This window comes from Megalobrama amblycephala, linkage group LG10 (genome assembly GCF_018812025.1).
Source record: "Megalobrama amblycephala isolate DHTTF-2021 linkage group LG10, ASM1881202v1, whole genome shotgun sequence".
NCBI lineage: Eukaryota > Metazoa > Chordata > Actinopteri > Cypriniformes > Xenocyprididae > Megalobrama > Megalobrama amblycephala.
Window position 1 is genome coordinate 15,648,476 of NC_063053.1, and position 21,400 is coordinate 15,669,875.

Here is a 21,400-nt window from a genome sequence, read left to right on the forward strand (position 1 = left end):
AACGGAAGTGATGTCTTGCACTCATTGAAGTATAAGCACGAGAGATCACTCCTGTCATCAGAACGCGTTTTCAGACCTCACCAACCGGATGTGCAAGGCAGTTGGACATAGTGGTGTTTTAGATGTAAAAAAATGATATAAATACTGCTCGGTTTCTCGCACAAACCGATCGTTTCGTGTCTTAGGACATCAAAGTGTCGTCACGAGCCGTAGGGTTTAATTTGGATTTGTCTGTGCATGTTTTTTGACTCTTATAGATGGAATTCCCATTGACATGCATTATACGACTGACAGACTGCAACGGTTGGAGTTAAAAATCATCATTTGTGTTCTACTGAAGAAACAAAGTCACCTACATCTTGAATGCCCTGGGGGTAAGCAGATTTTCATTTTTGGGTGAACTATCCCTTTAACCAGCAACACTAACTGATGTCAGCTTAGATACCTCAAAAATCTCAGTTCCTCACTCTTGGTGTCATTGTCGGTGACAATCTTGGATGTGGTGACACTGACTTCCACCCCATCAACCATAAACTTGCGGGTCTTTTTCAGGGTTTTCTTTTGGCGCTTGGTGTCCTGTGGGAGTGAATAAAGTTTAATGAATATTCACTTCCAGAACCTTAATTTCAAGCACATCCGGCGCAGTTATAGGTACCTGTATTGAAACAGATCCTTCTTTGCTTTTGGAGAGGAAGCTGGAGATTGACAGGTTAATGTCAATGCTGTTAGTATCTGCAGCAGAACTGCTGCCTGAATCAGAATCTTTCTCTTTTTCAACATCAGGTTTCACCACCTCTGCTGCATTCTGGTCACTCTCAAGCATGGTAGGTGCTTCCTGGGTCTCTGGTCTGTCTTCATTGGCTTCTTGAGGTTCCTCCGTTGCACTGACCTCCTCTTCTTTTACACCATTGATGACAAAAACAGGCAATTCATTCACAGAGTTGCCCTCTACTACATCTACTCCCTTGGTTGCAGGATCCTCTTTGGGTTCTGAACTCTCAGCCTCATCTCCTGCTTTATCTTGGTCCTCTGTTGCCACTTGTGGAAGATCCTCCTTTACCCCTTCTGTAGAAACATCTGGTGAAGTTTCTTTTCGCTCCTCCTTTACTTCTGTAGAAACATCTGGTGAAGTTTCTTTTCGCTCCTCCTTTACCTCCTCTGTTGGGACATCTGGTGAGGTCACTGTTCTCTCATCCTCCACTAGTTCCTTTTTAGTAATTTCTTCCTCAGTCTCAATTTTGTCCTCTGTTTTTCCTGTAAGCTTAACTGGTTCAGTGATGCCTTCTTCAGTAACACCATCAGATTTATTCTCTGGTTCAGCTTCATCTGAAGGAAGGATACGTTCCTCTTCTTCATCTGTGGTGGTTTGTGCTTTGGCTTCCTGCTGCATTTCTTCACACTCTTCTTTCTTCTCTGAGGTCTCTTCCACCTTCATTTCTTTCTTTTCTTCCTCTCCAGTTTCTTCACTGACGGTCACAATCTCTTGAAGGACGTTGTCATTTGATGCTGGTGGGTTTGGCTGATCAGAAATCTCTACTTCTGTGGTCACTGGTGTAGGAGATTCCTCTTGTTTTGGTACAGCCTCCTCACCGGAACGTGATTCCTCAATGCTCTTGTCTGGCACACTGAACTCATTCATCTTCTCATCCTCAGCATGGTTGGGTTTGCTGGTGTCCACCACCATGTCGGAGGTCTTGTCACTGGTCTGATCCTCTGAACTGGGCTTTCTTTCAGGTTCAGCCCTCTCCGTGACCGACTCAAGAGTTGGCGTGTTCTGATACTGCCTCTCATCCTCCGAGCTGCCAACACTGGTGTCCGATAATGCACGTTTGTGTCCATGCACCGCCTACATATAACAAATAAAAACAAAGTGACTGCAGTAACAATATACTGTGTGATTTGCATAAAGATAATTAAAGAACTCTGCATGGAAGACTGCAGCACCATTTTATCATCACAATTTCTGATTCTCTGAATGTTTTCTACATTCTGAAAGTGATCAAAAAAGTTGATGTTCATACCTGCTGGGGCTCGGGCTCCTCTTCCTCTTCTTCCTCTTTTCCCTCTTCAATCTCCTCAACCACTTCGGCTTTAGCCTCAGCAATCAGCTCTCGCAGTGGTCTGTTATCCACCACATTTGAAACAAATGGATGCTGAAAGGAGACCATGACTCATAACTAAAATGTGCATTTTAATTTCACCAATTAAATTAAACTGCATCAAGATATACAAGACGGCCCAACCTGTAAGAGCTGCAATGCACTCCACCTATTGTCTACATTCTTATCCAGTGCTTTCCGCAGGAAATCACTGAACTCCGGAGACCTGTTTAACACAGCGGAGGAACAAATATAAACCCTGCGCTGAATGTAAAAGGGATATTACAGTCATAACTATTGAGCAACAGGCTATGCAGTTCCAGGCTGATCATGTGTTGGGACTCTGGGTGGGCGACAGCTTATATGATTCATCAGCTCAATAGCCTCCAGCCCAGTTTTATTATTTCTCATTTGGGAGGTGATTTATCATACCAGCCAAAATATTACTAAATATGACCAAAAAAAACAACAAATTGAAATAACCTGTCCTCAGAAACAATTAACTTCAATTTAGTTCATTGACACGTGAAAGATCATGGCACAGTGAGTCATAACTCTCACCAACGTGATGGAGCTGCGAGTGTGGGGGGCTCAGACTTCGCTATTTTTAGCAGGACTCTCATTGGGTTCATCTCGTGGTTGGGAGGCTCGATCTGTGCCAGCTCGATCAGAGTCACCCCCAGGGACCAGATGTCCGCTTTGTAGTCGTACGGTCTGTCCTTTGACGTCTCACACATCACCACCTCGGGTGCCATCCTTGCATTTAAGAGAGAGAAGGGGAGTGAGCGGATTTTGTTAAATCGGATAAATAAAGAACCGTATTATGCGCCATATTCACAGCTCTGTTCTTACATAGTGACAGATCTCATGATTCAAAGCAAGACAAACTGAGTGACTAACCAGTATGGTGTTCCAATGAAAGAGTCTCTTCTCTGTAGGGTCTTTGTATTCTTTGCAGACACTCCAAAGTCAGCTGACAAGAGACATTGATCAAAATTAGAGACATACAGTATGGCTGACAGTAATATGGAATAGACCTGATTTACATACTAACGTTTCACAATGTTTCTGTTTTGTACGCCACACAAACAGCCATAAAGAGTCAATTTAATGTTTCACATCAAAGCGAAATTTAAATATATAATGTATTAAATTATAAAATTTGAATTTTATAATTATATATAAAACTATAAAATTACAATTTTATAAATATATTTAGTAGGGATGCACCAATACCATTTTTTAAGGACCGTGTACCAATGTTTTTTTTCTGGTACTCGCCGATACCGATGCCTATACATTTATTTATTTATTTATTTATTTTTTTTTTGGGGGGGGTGATGTGGTAGTTTTCCAAGCACAACACAGTGAGACTAATGAATGTAGGACAGTTTCTTTATTATTACTCCAATGAAAAAAAGTAATAATTTTTATGTGTAATTTTTAAAATTTTTAATAATTTTTATTTTTATTTTACATCAAGTTTTTATTAACCTGCATTTCAAAAAGTGCTAAACAAATATTACAGAACAAATGTTTATAATGTAACACTGAACCAATGTAAACAACCTAGGGTGATCAGATTTCTCACGGGACGAGTATATATATATATATATATATATATATATATATATATATATATATATATATATATATATATATATATATATATATATACACACACACACACACACAGGCAGCAGGAATATTCCCCTTTAAGACATGCATGATCCATTAAATACTATAATACATCTTTCTCAACTAATATACGTTCACTCAAGACATAACCGAGTATGTTTGCTAGGATACTTGCCAAGACGGGCATGTTGACATAATTTTTGTATGAATTTGTCCACTGAAGCACAAGACTTGAAAGAGAACTCGGTATTTGCGCGCTGTCTGAAATAAAGCGTGTGCGCGCTTCGGATGAGCGCACACACAAATCTTCTCACAGCACGCGTGAGTTCTCTTTTAAGTCTTGCTCTTGAATGTTTAAATCAGCAAGGCTTAAATGAGTTTAGTTTAAACACAGATAGCAATGTGTGCTGTTCAGGTCTCACCTGCGCTCGCGCGCTATCAACACCCGGGTGATGACGGCGTAATGACAGGACATTACAGCATACGAAGTTTACAAAACAAAGTTTACAAAGTTTACAAAAAGTGACAGTTTTGTCCAAGCTTTTGGATTATCGTTGTAACGTTTTGCGCATCCATCGACTGAAACATACATTATTTGAACTCTGTCTGTCTTTTTTCCACGTTGCTATTTTAAACAAACCATATTAACCAATAGATGCGTCGTCATTCAAGATGGACTGCGGTGCAAGTGCGTGCCGAACCATAAGTGAAGAACGGTACGGTTCGATTTTTTAGCGAGAACCGTTGCACCCCTAATAAATTTTATATATATATATCTTTTGTTGTTTAATTAACATTAATGACAGACAAATATTTATTTAGGCTACTGTCAGAATCCATGGATGTAATACTGACACATATCCTGTTTTCACCCACCTGTTTACGTCCACGTAAGCCATAACACACTTGATGGTAAAATAGGCATTGATAGCCAGTGATATTTTAGTATTATTTATATAATATTATAGTATTTATTAATATTTTTAATTAGCTTTTTTTTTAATATATATATATATATTTTTTTTTTCAGTTTTCTTTTAGTTACATTGTTTTGTGTGTTTTGCTGTTTTGTGCATGTCATTTTTATCAGTTTTTTTTTAAATATTTCTATTTAGCTTTTTTAGTAATTTTAGTACTTCAATTTCAACTTATGTTATTTTAACTTGTTTCTAATTTTCATTTAAGTTTTATTAAGTTTAAATTCATAATTTAATAATAATATTTTATTTCAGCTTTCTTTCAATTAACAAAAATGTTTTTTTTTATAGTTTTATTTTTATTTAAGAATAACAACACTTTCTTCTTTTTAAGGCTGCCATTTGTCCCTCAGGTACTAAGACAGTATTTAAGCACACTTCATAAAGCTATTACCCAATTTGACGTCTCCATCCGAGGTAAAGAGAATATTTCCAGCCTTCAGGTCCCGGTGTATAATCTTATTCTCATGGAGGTAAGCCAGCGCCTCCAGCGTCTGTTTACACACAACCCGGATCTGAGGCTCTGTCAGTGGCCGCTCCAGCTCTGCAGACACACACATTCACATGCAAAATGGCTGTAAACAGAGTCACTGCTAAGCAAGCACACTTTATAAGATCTCTTTTTTATTTGCTCCGATGTGTATTCAAGTTAAACTAGACAAATAAACTACAATGTAACAGTGACAAAGGGCTATGGCTTTTATTAATAGACTTGTTCTCTGTTGTTGTTCTTGGCTAAGTAGTGCACACCGTTTTCTTGTAAATGCAAGCAATGTGAACTGCCTTTATTTCAGCAGCACTACTGGGATAGGCCTTTACAGAACAGACAGAAGGCAACAGAGGGAGTTATAACAGCACAAACAGTGAGTCAACAAAAGCATTTCCATCATAAGAACACCTCCTCACCCCAACACCTCCCACCAGCAACACCTCTCTTTCAGGCTAAATGTAGAAGTAGCCAGATTTTCATTACAGAAGACTAATAGTCATAAGAAGGAGATGTTTACAACTGCAAAATGTTTTTTTTCCATCAACTACAGTGACAAGATTTGTGATTGGAAACAGCTTTTGTAAATGGTACAGACAGCACTGTAGAAAAAGAGGGGAAATGGGACCATTTGTTTATGGGACATTTAAGAATTGTTTCTGGCTGAATTAATACCACTGGGAGCCATGAAAAATTTGTAAAGTCTACTTATGAATTTGCTGACATGGCATGTCACAGAAAAGGTCTGATCCATGTGGGGACATTACAACAACACTTCTAGCCAACACAGAAAAAGGCTGAGTAGCTTTAAAAAGAGCCTAACCAGTCCTTAAAAAACTGACGTTGATAATTATATGGTCCAATCCAGTGGCAAAAATGAGCACAGCATGCTGGTGTGCCAGTGAGGTCTGGAGGAATGGAATATCATCACACAGTAGAACAGACTCAGACAACCACAGAGCCTTCTATTACCTTACATTAAACAAAGACCATGCAACTTACCCAACATCACAGCGTCTACAGCTCCTCCGGCACAAAACTCAATGAGAATCTAAAGAAGGGGGAGAAAGAAAGAGATCCAAAAGATGAAGGAACTAAGAATGACACTGATTCTACAGTTTGCAATGTAGTAGGGCTGGACGATTAATCGAAAAGTAACCGAAACCGAAATTCTGAACCTCTAACCGACGCAATTTTCCCATGTCGGTTATTTCGTTTTTTTAATCCTGTTAATACTTCCCACTTAAAAACATACTACCGCATGTGTAATCACGTGACTTTGCCCCGTCCAGTCAGCACGAAGGTGAACGCAGAGTCAACACAGAGATGGCGCGTGAGCGGTGAGCCTTGCGTCTTCACTAAACTGTGTCAGTTGTAACATTATGTGTTTTAAAGGTCCCGTTCTTCGTGATCCCATGTTTCAAACTTTAGTTAGTGTGTAATGTTGTTGTTAGAGTATAAATAAAATCTGTAAAATTTTAAAGCTCAAAGTTCAATGCCAAGCGTTATGGTAAGAGGCGTGACCTTTCCGGGCAAGGAGCGCTAAGCTGCTGTCGAATCACAACACAGGAACCGCTGGCACAATCAGAACTCGTTACGTATTTCTGAAGGAGGGACTTGATAGAACAAGGAAGTCATCAGCCCGTTTTTATGACAGTGGAAACAGCGGTATACAGATAAGTAAATTATGTGAAAAATACTGTGTTTTTTTACACGCGAAACATGAACACATGTTATATTGCACACTATAAACACAATCAAAGCTTCAAAAAACCACAAAAAACGGGACCTTTAAGGTTTGCCAGTTTGGACATTCAAGCGATTTAGACAATCGGATGTGTATTATTACGTCGAGCTACTGTGCTCACGCAACTACATTGTGGCAGGAACACTCATACAAACAGTACAAAACGTGAAGTTCACGCGCACTGAAGAGGAGCAGAAGCTAAGGTTAGTTGTCAGCGCTGTCCTGTGATTTATCACTAAAGTAGCTTAGAAACTCAAAAGTTATTATAGCATATATATTTTTCTGCTTTTGAAATAACTATTTACAACCCACAGCTTCACAGTTAATAGAGACGGTATGACTAATTCACACACGCAATCGCTCTGGTTACGTACTGATACTGTGCTAATTTATCTGTATCGAGCAGAAATCTGTAAGAAATGTTACGAACCAGATAGATAAAATGTCACGAACCAGTTAAATAAAATAACTGCTGAAAGTGAGCTGATATGTCAGATCACTCTTTCAAAAGGAAAAAACAAAAAAACATTCATTAATCATAATCGAGGTCAAATGTTCAATTAATCAAGGTTTTGATTTTAGGCCATAATCGTCCAGCCCTACAACGTAGTATTTGTTTCATCTCCATAACATGCACAAAACAGGGAGGAAGAAGGCATGACAAAAATGTATTATCACTGTACACTGACTATAACAGTTTATCAAAACACAAAATAAAATAAATAAACACTACAGGATGATTGAAAACATGATTCAAAACAGTAAAACAAACTTACTGGAATTAAACAGAAAGCCAGACTTCTAAATTATGATTGGATGAGTCATGGTAAAAGAGCCTATATACATTACCGTTCAAAAGTTTGGGGTCAGTACGATTTTTTTTTTTTTTTTTTAAATTATACTTTCATTTAGCAAGGACACATTAAATTAATCAAATGTTGCAGTACAGGCATTTATAATGTTACAGAATATTTCTATTTCGAATAAATGCTGTACTTTTGAACTTTCTATTCATCAAAGAATCCTGAAAGAAAGTATCATGGTTTCAACAAAAATATTAATAATTGGCTTCTATTCAAAGCACTGATGACTTCCCTTTTAAACCTGTTCAGAGGTCTTTGTTAATGCCCCTCTCAGGTATCATTAGAAGGGCTATAATGAGATGAGAACATTTTGTAAAATTGCTAACCTAATTTCTAGTTTTATTAGGTTACTCAAGCATTCACTTATTTTTTGGTATACTGGATAATGGGAAGTTGGGAACCAACAGCAGTGCAGTCATAAATGAAACCTAAGCCTCTGAGTGAAATAATAAAAGCATTATGTAAGCGAACACCATCCTAATACATGGACCACAGCGACTGGTCTTTAATACACCCCCTAAGGTAACAGGTGCTGCACAAAAATCAATACAACCCCAATATTATGCTATTACTCATGAGAGGCGAGAGAAATGCATAGTAACATGCAACCTCATCACAAACCAAGTTTATTGGGCACACTTCTTCACTACAGTGTCAGTTCTTAAATACAATGTTTACTCATGAAAAGCCAGCTGAATTTGAGTTAACTATGAACACTGACAGGAGGCTGGAGAGTTATGTAACATTACATGACAACCAATTGACTGCTGTGCAGATTTTAGTCAGCTTTCTATGAATATTTTACACAGCTCTGACACTGAGTGTAGGAATGATCTCTCTACGCATTAAGAAGCATGCTTGTGCTGCTATGAGCTGTGCATTCATATCTCTTGATTAGCAGCCAGGCTAAGCAGACTGGACTTGCATCTAATTAATTCATGACCACTTTCTCTGGTCATTTGAAATAGGCCATTATCCTTCTATACATGCCAACCGCAGAGGGGAGGATCATATGAAACCATCCTGCAGTAATTATCCTGGGAGCTCTATAGTAGAAAAATAGGATCCACTGACACAGGGATGAATAGAGCGGGATAATTGTGGACTAATATGGAGCTGTTCGTGTTCGGCCCTTGACATTGTCATTATTCACTATTAAATTATCAAAAAATGAAATGAGCAAGTTTTTTGAATTGTTAATGAAATCCTGTGATGCATTTTTGGGCGTTATGCAGTTATGCAGGCACATGCAGTTACAAAATGTTTACAAAGCCCAGAATGAACATTATGCTTTTTTAATAGCCTCGAAATACGTGAGAAAAACACAGCAAGATCCAGTTTGGTTTGTATACAAACACTTCTTAACCAACAGCACAGTGCTACTCTTTGATGAGCAAGGCGAGAGTGAAGTGTGCTCTCACTCCTACTCCTCCTACAGAGGTCAATGTCTCTGTGTGTGTGTCTATGTGTGTGTCTGGCTGCAGTACAGCTGAAGTAACCAAACCCCTCGTGAGAAGAGTCACTCACCCATAGTTTGCTCTCATAATAGAAAGCATCCAGCAGTTTGACAATGTAGTGATGGTCACAGGAGGCAAGGATTTCAATCTCCACCATGTAGTCCTCTAGCTCCTCTTCTGTTTTGGTATCGATCACTTTAGCTGCAGCCAGGATCCCGGTCTCTTTGTTCTGAGCCTGTGATAAAAGCAAACAGTGGGAAACATTCAACAGGTAGCACAGGCATACAACGGCTTCTATGATGCTGTACAGGCCTGGTATTCAAACAGCAGCTCACAAGCCTCATGCAGCACTGAGCTCATATGAGCTGTAATAACGGTCAGTATCGTTTTGACATATCTATGATGCACCTCTACTCTGAGCACAGACAACCAGTCAGATACAATCGATACCTAGAAGCTCAATTTCGCTAGTCTCAGCCTCAGACGTCATGCACACGAACTGCCCACACTCTATTCGCTAAAATTTTGATGCATATGGCAGACTTATAAAGAAATGCTTTCACAAAGTCATAAGTCTCAATCTGATTTGTTGACTTCTACCGGATTTCCGGGAGCCTAGTGTGTGGCCGTTTTTAATGTCCGCCAGGAAACAAATCAGTTTTTTCGAAGACAGTGACAATGAGCACTCCACATGAGCTACTAAATGCTGGGTTTCAAAACAGATGTGAAAGTGAAGTTGAAATCTTTTGAAATCCAGTGTTTAGTTGCTCATTTTAAGCAGGTTAGAAACATTAAAAGATATTTAAGAGTTTTTTAAAATCTTTGAAAATAGTTGGTGCTTATTACTTTTAAATGGATAAAAATTCAGAGAACAGGAATCTCAAACTGATTTCTTACATATTTTTTAATGCAGATTGCTGCACTACTATTTGCTTTAACTATCATGCCAGTGAGATGGCCTCTTCCTACCCGAGTAGGTGATCCTTGGCCAATTGAGCGGATCTTAGGCGGTCAGTCAAATGTTAGTCTGGCTATGCAAGACTACACTTTCACTAACACACAGAAGAGAAAGTGAAGATGATGATGATAACTGAACATTTTGAAGTGGAAACTTTATTTCACATTAAGTAGTGTGTAAAATTCCTAATTCCTATATGTAAAACACTATTAAATACAAAATACACTATTAACTTGACTTCTGAACTGTCTGATATGTGCAGCTTTGTACTAAATTTTTACTCATTTTTTATGGTATGCATTATTTTAATGGTATGAGTACCACTATGTGGTAAAAAGAATATCAGATGAAACTATTTATAAAAAGAAGGAACTTTTGTGTAGAACCTGTAAAATGGCTGAACGAGAAACAAATTCCTGAATGTACCCTGAGATTAGTCTATTGCCTTTGACCTACTTCATTACAAAAGCACTTGTTCACAGCTTTACTCCAACAGGAGACACATTCAGAATGAAACCTATAACCATCAAAGCACATTGGCCTTGCTAACTAACTCATTTGTTATAATACTCAAATGTGAGTAATAAGCCAACAGACGTCACGTTTGTAACTCTGTTGTGAAATTCTGGAATACTTAACATGAGATATGTATATCTACGATAAAAATACAGAAATGCCTTGTAAAAGATTAGCCCCTCCCTGTAACCTGCAACTGATACATAAGCAACAGCAAAAAAGCAGAAGAGAAAAAGAAAAAAAAAGAAAAAAAAACGGAAACATGACAGGGTTACCTCATCTAAAGGCGTGCCAGAGGCTGTTTGAGGAAATACATATCTCCATTAGGCTTTGAGGTCATCCCTACAAGCTACAATACAAAAATTAAAGTGGTCCAGTTGTATTAAGGGTTTGCATTAGCTAACAGTTCCAGAATATTCTATTCAAAGCAGAAGTGACTAATGCCGGGCGTAACACGTTATTCCATTCAAACTTTTCCATCTATGCCAAGGAGCACAGTTTCTATTCTGAGATCAAACTCTGAGTGTTTACAGCTACCCAAAAACAGATGAGCAGACAGAGAAAGGAAAGAGTCAAGTGTACTATGAAATGTGTGAGTGGATCAGAGTTTATTGTAACAGAAAGTCTCTCTCAATTTCACTTGTACTGCTTCACGCCTGTTTCTACCCTCAGACCGACAGGAAATTAACACAACCTCTGCATATCTAAAACAACCATGCTAGAGAGAGAGCAGGTTTCATTTGGTTTCCATTATTGTTCCACAGAACCAGCGAGTCTGGGCGGGTCACACTTCTCACAGTTCATCAGAAGAGGAAATAATTATCCTAACTGTATTGTGCTAGTACTGATGAAGATCAATGGCAGACCTATCTCAATGCTCAAAGAAAGACAACAGCCTGATCAATAAACACGAAAAGCAAATTCAGATCATTACACCAGTGAAGCAAAGTTTAAAATCGTAATTAAAATTTAAGTCATGACAGATCTTATCTTCCAAGTCATTTTTACTAAACATTCTGAGGCAAAGTTTATGGAAAAATGAAACAAATTGTTGACAATAAGTTCTATAACATGTATTGACAAAGTACATATGGGAACTGTCATTTCATGCTGACTTTAAGTTAAAAAATCAGTTCACATCTCAGAAATCTACATACTAAACTTGTCAAGGAAAACATGTAGAACAGGGCTTGATTTTATTTATCTGGAAATGACTGAACAGTGGGTGTTATCAGAAAGGAGCCATATCAAATTTGCTAAAAAAAACAACAACAAAAAAAAAACAATGCCTGAATCACATTATTCAACAGCCAGTAATGCATAAGTGATGTTACTGGACAAGCAAAATTGTTTCAGAAGAGAGTTATTACATTTTTATTAAAGATTACAAAGATAAACAATTGTTTCCCCCTTTGAAATAACATCCACTGATGAATCTTTCACTGACCAGAAATGCACATTAATTTCATGCTAACTTGTTTTGCTTTGACTCAAAATACAGTACACTGTATCTCACCTTTGGCAAGAGAAGGATTAAAAAAAGACAGCAAAAAGAAACAGAAACAGTGGTGAACCTCTGGTAAACCACACGAGTAACAGATGTTTATCACTGTTTGTCACATCACTGCATGGCTGCTAAACTGAGGCAGGAAGATCCTGCTGATTCACCCTGTAGAATAAGATCAACTTCACCACACCTCTGCATTCATTCACACTGAGCACCATTTCCTCATTAGACCATATAAAAAATACTTATTTCAGCAGAATAAGATGGATGTCCATAAACTTGAGACATACTGATTATATTTTGTATCTGGTTTTGTATGAAAACCAGTGCAGACTATTGAATAACAAAGACTAGGCTAATCTGTCTGCATATCGATCCTGTCGCTAAATGATACCTCAAAATGTGCATGTACAATTTACTATGTCACACCCATCTTGTGGTGTCACAAACACAATGCATTCCATAAAAGGGAGCAGTATGGAAACATTCTCCAACAGATTAAAGTCTAAAGCAGGCAGGGAAATACAGGAATGGTGTGAAATGAATAGTGTCAGTTTGAATTTAACCAACTAACTACAACTGGTTCTACAACACGAGCAAAACTACATTAAGTATTTAAAAAAATTCAAATAATACTACTTAGTAGTGTTTTACTCTCTTTTTGTCCATTTAATTCATATTTAATTGAGAATGTAAAGGTTCAATAACTACATTTTATGATGTTGTTGTCAAATATTTACATCCCATTCTTTACTTCTCTAATGCCCTTACAAAAGTATGCACTGGTAACAATTATTTCTGCCAAAATACAATAGTTGCTACAGTTATTCAGTCATATTAAATATAAATAGGGGATCTCCATCAAATAGTGTCCCAAACTTTAAATATTATTGTTGTTACATTTCTTTTTTCATAATCATACCAAGTGCTGCAATACTCATAACTAAAGCTTAGATGTGTATAATAGTACCACTGAACTCAAATGACCTTTCAGGTTTCATTTTGTCAGTCTATATGATGAGATCTGCATATGATGTTGTTTAAGAAACTGCAGACTGAAACATCAAGAGATTCGTCAAGCAGTTTTCAAGAAGGTGTCAGGGCTGGTCAGGAAACACTTTCATGATAACACCACATGGCAATAAACCATAATAGATTAGATGATCTAATCAGTTAAAGGAATAGTTCACCATTGCATTAAAGTTCTGTCATCATTTTTTTTTTTTCTTCTGTGGAACAAAAAATGAGATGTTAGTCAGAATGAGTCTCAGTCACAAGTCACTTTCATTGTATGGAAAAGGATGCAATTGAATGAAGAGTTACAGTATGCTGTCAGTCTCTCACAACATCTCATTTTGTGTTCCACAGAAAAAAAATGTACAAGTAGAGACATAAGACATAAATGTAAATAAATAATGGCAACATTTACATTTTGGAGTGAACTGTCCCTTTAAATGAATGAATCAGCAGAGTCAGAGAAACAATACTAATACACTCAGGTGACAAAATCACCTACTGGATGATATTTACCTTGTAGACTTTCCCAAAGGCTCCATCCCCAAGTTCCCCCACGATCTCCCACACCTCCTCGGGGTTGAGGTCTCTGTGAACGTGCTCATACTGTTTCTTCTTCTTCTCCGTGCCCAGCTTGAATATCTTCCGAAAATTGAAAAAGGACATCTTCTAAACGCAATCTATGTGTCTATCGGTAAAAATAAAAAAGAACTGACACGACATAAACTGTTAATACTGTGCTAAACGAATCACTTGGGGAGTTGGCTAATGGGCTAGCTTTGGATAATCGATTCCCAGCTAACTCATTTAACTGTACAGTTGCAGACAGCTCCAAGTAATCCTCTGAATGGCGGCGAAGGTACTAGTCTCTCTGAAAGTGACAGAGATCAGTCTTTATGTGGCATTTCGCGTCTCCATAACATTGAATCATCAAGGCGAGCGACTCCTTCCACCATACAGGGATGGAAAAGTAACAGTCCACTTCCTCAGCTAGCTTCACAGCGGCTACATGTGTGTAATCCTCTGTATTTACCTCACCCGTCTAATAAAAAATAAGCCTCGCAGTTAATCAAACCTCGCGTATTCAGATATGTCGTTTTAAAAAAAAATACGGTACAGTAAAATCCATAAAGGTGGAGGAGGATATGTAGTTAGCAAACCGTAAAAATGCGGAGCGGATGCTGATGACCAAACTCCTGTCTGAGCTCAGACTACTGCTCACGGGAGGGGTGTGTGTTACAGCTCAGCCAAACACAACCGTCTCGATAAAAACCGATTAAACAAATTACAGGACACCAGCAGGGCAGTCGACCCTGCTCGCGGCGTTGAGATGGATGATTCTCGCGCCTTGCTCAACGGTCGGTCGGGTCTCTCGTGACTAACTTCTCGAGGATGTTGCAGGAGGACTCAAAAAGCGCGTGCGTTTGGATAGGGAAGGCGCGTGCTCGGCAGTGGAAAGGCGCATGCGCAGTTGGTGCTGGTCGTGCAGAAGACAGTACTAATCTGACTTAAAATCAGTAAACAATAGTGGGAGGGCATTTGATTCATCGAATATTTTGAACCGCTCACCAATAAATAAATAGATAAATAAATTTAACATCAGACTCAACAACAACTGATATTGTTTCTTCACAGCCTGCACTCTTGAGTTCTAAAAAAGAGCCACAGTTGTGGAAAAAAGTCTTCTTTTTGCAAAAAAAAAAAAAAAAAAATTCACTGAAGTCACGGAGTTCCAGATGCCAAAGCCGAGATGCCTGCAGAACATGTAACATTCTCAATCCCAACTCTTTATTTTTATACAGTTTTGATATCATACACATCATACACATAATCTTCCACCGGTCTGCTCAATTGTTTATCTAACTTCTTGGCTTCTTCTTAATAGTGGCACACTGCCCATTAGTTTATTTTTTAAAAATATGTTTTTACTTTGTAACACTCAAGTGGTGTGAACAGGCATACTGTCCCATACACTGGATACAGTGTTACTGATTGGTTTCCACAGAGGCTTAAAGTTTTCTAGTTTCACAGGGGTCTAAAAGGCCTTAACATTTTCTTGATTCTCCCTAACTATTCTATGAAATTATACATATTTCTAATAAAATATACTATACCATATGCTTCAAAAGCGGAGAAACGTCAGTGATTTCGGTTCAGTGACACTGTGCATAGACCAGGGGTGTCCAAATTCGGTCCTGGAGGGTCACTGTCTTGCAGAGTTTAGCTCCAACTCACCTCAACAGACCTGCCTGGAAGTTTCTAGTATGCCTAGTAAGTCACTGATTAGCTGGATCAGATGTGTTTAATTGGAGTTGGAGCAGAATTGGACACCCCTGGTACAGGCTCACTTCGACATACAGTACTAGGGCTTTATTTCTTATTTTTTTAAGAAAAAAAGGACTTACTTATGTTGAATAAGTGGCCATACACTGACATCTACTGAGGCAAATAGGGTAATGCAGAAGTGTCACACCTGGAAATGTCACTCATGTAGCCTACTCATAAAGTTGTGGGTTTCCCCCAATGCTCTTCTGCTATTCCTGAAAATGGAGAATGTAGATCAAACAGCGGGGGACAATTTGTCTGAAACGCCCTCTATTGAAGAGTTGGAGGATATATTACATGGGGGTCAGCTTTCCTGTAACCATGTCGATGAAGTGTGGCCTAATTTGTTTCTAGGGGACATGTAAGTGCATTTGTGTGTGAATACTTTTTTTTGATGTGTTGATTAAAAGAAAAGATCAGCCCTTTACTATGACATTCTTTCATAAACAGGTACATGTCTCATGACAGATATGGCCTATGGAGACTGGGTATAACTCATGTTTTAAATGCTGCACATGGTAAAATGTGTTGCAAAGGAAGTGATGATTTTTATGGGACAACCGTGAAGTACTATGGTGTTCCGGCCAATGATCTGCCTACATTCGATATTTCACCTTTTTTCTACCCTTCAGCACACTACATTCATGATGCTCTCAGCACAACAGGTGGTATGTAAAAACATTTAATTTCCATTTAAAAAATAGTATGACATTGATCATATGTCATGATCAACACTGGTTAGAGTTTTTTTTATATCCATTTGAATTATTAATTGATATCTCATTTATTTTTTAGGAAAATAATTGTAAATTTTATATATAGTTAGATTCATTGTTACTATCAGATTCATTGTATCTCTTTCCAACAGCTAAAGTGTTTGTGCATTGTGCTGTGGGAGTGAGCCGATCAGCTGCTCTGGTCTTAGCTTACCTAATGATATATTGCAATTACTCTCTGGTGGATGCCATCTTGAAAGTGAAAGAAAGAAGATGGATCTTTCCAAACCGAGGATTTCTGAAGCAGTTGATAACGCTCGGCAATGAATTAAACTACAAGGCATAGTCAAAGTAGATTGATATTTTTAAAACAAGTATTCAGAAATCTGTAAACTCAAACATCTACAACAACAATCATCATTAACATAATAATAGTTTCTCGTATTTATAATTACAGCTTGTGTTGTTCTTCTGTTAGCTATTTGAATAAAACAAGAAATAATTCTAAAGCAATAATTATACTATACATGGTCAATAAAGATCTTTTTTTGTGTGCAATATTTAATTACTTAATATCTCCCAACATTGGGCACAAATTAAACTTCAAAGACTTTTTATATATATATATATATTATATAATCTTGAGCTGATCGGTATGCAAATGCAAAGCTGATTGCTACTCTGTTTTCCACTATGTACAATACTCCAAATGTTCACAGATGTTCTCTCAACACAATTGTCACTTATTGTCCCGTTCTCTCGTCATCGAATGAATAATCCCTCACTTGTGAAACAGATCACAATGCCTTACCATAGAAATGGAGCAAGCTAGAATGGCAATAAGAAACATAGGCTATTTCAAAATACGCGGGGATTGGCGGCCTAGTCGTCAGGTACGAGGTGTAAATAATAGTAAACCTGATCGCTTTACAATGTATTGTCAAATCAGGGGCTATTAAAGTTTGCAGTGTAATTATTCCAGTCCAAAGCACTGATGTAGTACGAATACGTTATCATGTGATGCTTGTTACTTTTTTCCACACTAGTCAAGATGGGCCAATCACAGTCATACGTGATTACTGGCGCAGTCATTTTATTCAATCATTTTATATAGACTGTCGTGTTATAAGTCCATTTACATGTCAGATACCATACCTTGGAATTCATATATTTAAAATGTTATATTTTTTCGAGTGAAAATATCTCCAGTAAAAGGAAAAACATAAGAAGATTTGAATGCGACTCAATGGAAGTTTCGACTTTCCGAGCCACCAAGCGCCCCCTGGTCATTCACGCTATTTGTTGTAGGCTACGCACAGACGTCTGTCATCATCGAAGAGCTGAGATGTTCAGCGGTATCTGGTGACCGAGCAGCGTCATAAAGAGCACCTGTTTTTGTGGATCACGACGTGCCAACCCGATTATGTACACTGAGCCCCCGGGAAAACAGCAGAAACACATATTCACGGTAATAGTCTGATTTGGGTCAGTTCAGAAGAATGACATCTCAGAAAAATAAACACGGACTTCTGGCTATTAAAGAGTTAGAGAATGTTCTGGACACATGTAAACTTGATCTAACTCCTGTCGACGAGGTCTGGCCGAACCTGTACATCGGAAATGTGTAAGTACTACATGCTACTACATAACTGATGATGCGGTGTTGTAACACATTAAATGCAAATGAGCTCTAATTTAAAGATAGTAGGCAGACTATGCCCATGTGGTTTATATTTAGTTTTATTATATTATCTACATATTTAAAAATAAGATTTTAGAATAAGCTATTCTAAAAGTGACTTAATTGTTTGAGATTCAATCAGTGTGCATCTCTCTAGTGAAATCAGTTCTGCAGTTTATTCACTCTTAATTTTTTAAAACCTTTTTTTATAGGGCAATTGCTCAAAATAGAAATGCTTTGAAGAAAATGGGCATCACTCATGTTTTAAATGCTGCCCATTCCAAGCAAGGCAGCATTGGGGACCAGAGTTATTATGGCAATACAATTGTATATTATGGCATCCCAGCAGAAGACTCTTCATCATTTGATCTTAGTGTGCACTTTAAACCGGCTTCTGATTTCATCCACAAAGCTTTGAGGAAGAAAAATGGTAAGTGACCACAGTCAGTGATGCTAATGTAATGCAAAAATGCAAAACAAATCGATCAAAATGCACTGGAGAGGATTTTGAAGTCCACTTTGAAACTATAACACTGATTTATATAAATAGTTAATATAGACAAGTATTTCTAAAACCTTTCCCTGTCCTAAATAACCCATGACATCAAAACTAATTTTACATACAATTTAAAACCATCCATTGTTTACTGACCCTTTACATCATTTTGAGGACAGAAAAAGAAACTCGTGCTATTGTTGAAATACTCTGGGGAAAAAAAGCTGCATTTCCTCTTTATCTCTTTAAATTTACTAGAAAATCCAAACCTTATAAACAGCTTATCTTGATTCTGAAATAATTTATAATACAGATATCCATATTTAATGAACAAAATTGAAAAGGTTTGTTTCTGTTCTAGTATTAGCAGCTCCTTCTGACCTCCTGTCTGTCTTTTATCTGTAGGTAAGGTACTTGTTCATTGCATCATGGGAATGAGTCGGTCTGCCACTCTGGTTCTCGCGTACCTTATGCTGCGTCAGCGTCTTACTCTCCGCACTGCAATCCAAACGGTTGTATTGCAACGTGCAATCTATCCTAACAGGAACTTTTTGAGCCTTCTCCTGGATTTGGACATTCAGCTACAGAGAAAGCGAATGCTGTGTCCTATTCTCTGACAGAAAAACAACACAAATGTAATGAACACACAAAAGCACATGCATTCATTTTATATAACTAAAGGGTGAAGAGGTAACAAGCACTGGTATGTTTACATTATTTATGATATATATATATATATATATATATATTGCTTAAAGGATTAGTTCACTTTCAAATAAAATTTTCCTGATAATTTACTCACCCCCATGTCATTCAAGATGTTCATGTCTTTCTTCTGTCAGTCGAAAAGAAATTAGGGTTTTTGATGAAACATTCCAGGATTATTCTCCTTATAATGGACTTCAAGGGCCTCCAAACAGTTGAAGGTCAAAATTACAGTTTCAGTGCAGCTTCAAAGGGCTTTAAAGGATACCAGATGAGGAATAAGGGTCTTATCTAGCGAAACAATCTGTCATTTTCGAAAAAAATTTAAATGTATATGCTTTATATAAACACATGATCGCCTTCCAAGTGCAAAACCGCATTTTTGTATTCTTCAAAAAGCTTACGCCGTACTTCCTACACCTACCCCATTCTACTTACGGAAAAAATGGAACTGGCACTGGTATCGTTTAAAGCCCTTTGAAGCTGCACTGAAACTAATTTTGACCTTCATCGTCTGGAGGCCATTGAATTCCACTATAAGGAGAATAATCCTGGAATGTTTTCATCAAAAACCTTAATTTCTTTTCGACTGAAGAAAGAAGGACATGGACATCTTGAATGGGGGTGAGTAAATTATCAGGAAAATTTTATTTGAAAGTGGACTAATCCTTTAATAGTAAAACATGTGCCTTTCAGGATTTGTGTATATGACATAGACCATCTTTCTACTTTTCCATACATTTACAAGGTTATTATATATAATTTGAGAATTTAGTTATAAAAACATTTTTAATATTGAATGAAAAATTCTTGACGACTGACATGTTTGCATAGTCATATTATCATGGGTGATTTTACCGTATAATGTAGTTCTTTAATGTACCGTATAATGGTGTTTTTTATGAAACTCTGTATGATATATACAAGTTGCAGCTTTATGAACCACACAAGTGCCACATGCTGCTCACACAGCAAATAATATTTAACAGTGGAGTCAGTATTCATCATAGAATACCAAATTATGCAGTATTAAATGATTGAATTGTGGTTCATTATTCGGCTGCAGAGAAAATACTCACTGTGAGCAGTATTAGCTTTTACGTTGCTTTTGGCAGCCAAATTTGGAGAAATATACCGGCCAAGCATAACATTCTTCTGTTGACTCAATCCTAAAAGCCTTGTTTAAAATGACTGAGCAGCACACGCTGATGTGATTTTTAGTGCACCTTTTTGCTTTAATAGCTGAATAATGTGTTTCATTCAGGTCATTGATTTACAGAAGGTCCTTTGTTAACTTGGAGAACATTTACTGGTGTATAAACAGTTTTGTTAAATGCACTGTATAACTTACAACATTTAATTGCACATGAGACTCTACTGACTTGATGAATATTCAATTTGTTACACTCTTACTTATATCTGCCTATGTTAAGTATTTTTGAAAGTGTAACTGCACTAGTGGATTCATATACAATGTTTTATGTACAGATACAAACAAGGTGCCAAAAAACCTTAATTTGTATCTGTATTCATTAAATAAAATAAACATGAAAGTTCTTTGGTTTTTGCAAGTTAGGCAAACCCAATTATAGTATATTTGTGAATATTTAACTGTATACTTCATAATAATTGTGAACAACTAAATGTATTTTCCAACATTTCTTGTTTTATATGTAATATATTTCTATGCATTTATCTCACATGTTAAGTTATAATATTAAAGGGTTAGTTCACCCAAAAATTCTGTCATTAATTACTCACCCTCATGTCGTTCCAAACCCGTAAGACCTTCATTCATCTTCGGAACACAAATTAAGATATTTTGATGAAATCTGATAGCTATCTGATCCCTCTATAGACAGCAATTTAAATACCACTTTCAAGGCCCAGAAAGCTACTAAAGACATTGTTAAAGGATTAGTTCACCCAAAAATGAAAATTCTGTCATTAATTACTCACCCTCATGTCATTCTACACCCATAAGGCACACAAATATAAAACAAAGATATTTTTGATAAAATCTGATGGCTCGTGAGGCCTGCATTGAGAGCAAGTTAATTTAGACTTTCAAATGCCCAGAAAGGTTCTAAAAACATATTTAAAACAGTTCATGTGACTACAGTGGTTCAAACTTAATGTTATGAAGCGACGAGAATACTTTTAGTGCGGCAAAAAAACTAAATACCGACTTTATTCAACAATATCTAGTGAAGG

At 37.3% G+C, this 21,400-nt stretch overlaps 3 protein-coding genes across 5 annotated transcripts in view; 2 read left to right on the forward strand and 1 right to left on the reverse strand.

The window, feature by feature from the left end:
* Positions 1-14,733, reverse strand: part of slka (STE20-like kinase a) — a 29,636-nt gene extending 14,903 nt beyond the window's left edge. For 2 of the 3 annotated variants that reach the window (XM_048204864.1, XM_048204863.1), the window contains exons 1-10: positions 13,780-14,733; positions 9,339-9,503; positions 6,204-6,252; positions 5,109-5,258; positions 3,000-3,072; positions 2,661-2,855; positions 2,244-2,325; positions 2,022-2,153; positions 656-1,846; positions 446-576 (exon numbers count right to left, since the gene is read on the reverse strand). In XM_048204864.1, coding sequence (XP_048060821.1) covers positions 446-576; positions 656-1,846; positions 2,022-2,153; positions 2,244-2,325; positions 2,661-2,855; positions 3,000-3,072; positions 5,109-5,258; positions 6,204-6,252; positions 9,339-9,503; positions 13,780-13,929 — 2,318 coding nt within the window. In that variant the 5' untranslated portion in view covers positions 13,930-14,733. The remainder of the gene's footprint in view (positions 1-445; positions 577-655; positions 1,847-2,021; positions 2,154-2,243; positions 2,326-2,660; positions 2,856-2,999; positions 3,073-5,108; positions 5,259-6,203; positions 6,253-9,338; positions 9,504-13,779) is intronic. The other variant, XM_048204865.1, reaches the window with a different exon arrangement.
* Positions 14,734-15,704: 971 nt separating this feature from the next.
* si:ch211-223p8.8 (dual specificity protein phosphatase 13A family protein) lies at positions 15,705-17,282 on the forward strand. The gene is made up of 3 exons (XM_048204866.1): positions 15,705-15,949; positions 16,039-16,256; positions 16,457-17,282. The coding sequence occupies exons 1-3, from the start codon at positions 15,720-15,722 to the stop codon at positions 16,648-16,650; spliced, it is 642 nt and encodes a 213-aa protein (XP_048060823.1). The 5' UTR covers positions 15,705-15,719; the 3' UTR covers positions 16,651-17,282.
* Positions 17,283-17,654: 372 nt separating this feature from the next.
* zgc:153981 (dual specificity protein phosphatase family protein) lies at positions 17,655-19,318 on the forward strand. Its single transcript, XM_048204867.1, has 3 exons — positions 17,655-17,928; positions 18,198-18,415; positions 18,887-19,318. Exons 1-3 carry the CDS (start codon positions 17,804-17,806, stop codon positions 19,096-19,098), a joined length of 555 nt encoding a protein of 184 aa, XP_048060824.1. The 5' UTR covers positions 17,655-17,803; the 3' UTR covers positions 19,099-19,318.
* The last annotated feature ends 2,082 nt before the right edge of the window (positions 19,319-21,400 follow it).

Excerpts from the sequence above, each read along its gene's own strand:
- si:ch211-223p8.8 (XM_048204866.1), top strand. The coding sequence starts at position 15,720 with ATGCAGAAGTGTCACACCTGGAAATGTCACTCATGTAGCCTACTCATA. Across the intron at positions 15,950-16,038 it reads AATTTGTTTCTAGGGGACAT|GTACATGTCTCATGACAGAT; the intron begins GTAAGTGCATTT and ends TTTCATAAACAG. Across the intron at positions 16,257-16,456 it reads TGCTCTCAGCACAACAGGTG|CTAAAGTGTTTGTGCATTGT; the intron begins GTATGTAAAAAC and ends TCTTTCCAACAG.
- zgc:153981 (XM_048204867.1), top strand. The coding sequence starts at position 17,804 with ATGACATCTCAGAAAAATAAACACGGACTTCTGGCTATTAAAGAGTTA. Across the intron at positions 17,929-18,197 it reads AACCTGTACATCGGAAATGT|GGCAATTGCTCAAAATAGAA; the intron begins GTAAGTACTACA and ends CTTTTTTTATAG. Across the intron at positions 18,416-18,886 it reads AGCTTTGAGGAAGAAAAATG|GTAAGGTACTTGTTCATTGC; the intron begins GTAAGTGACCAC and ends TTTTATCTGTAG.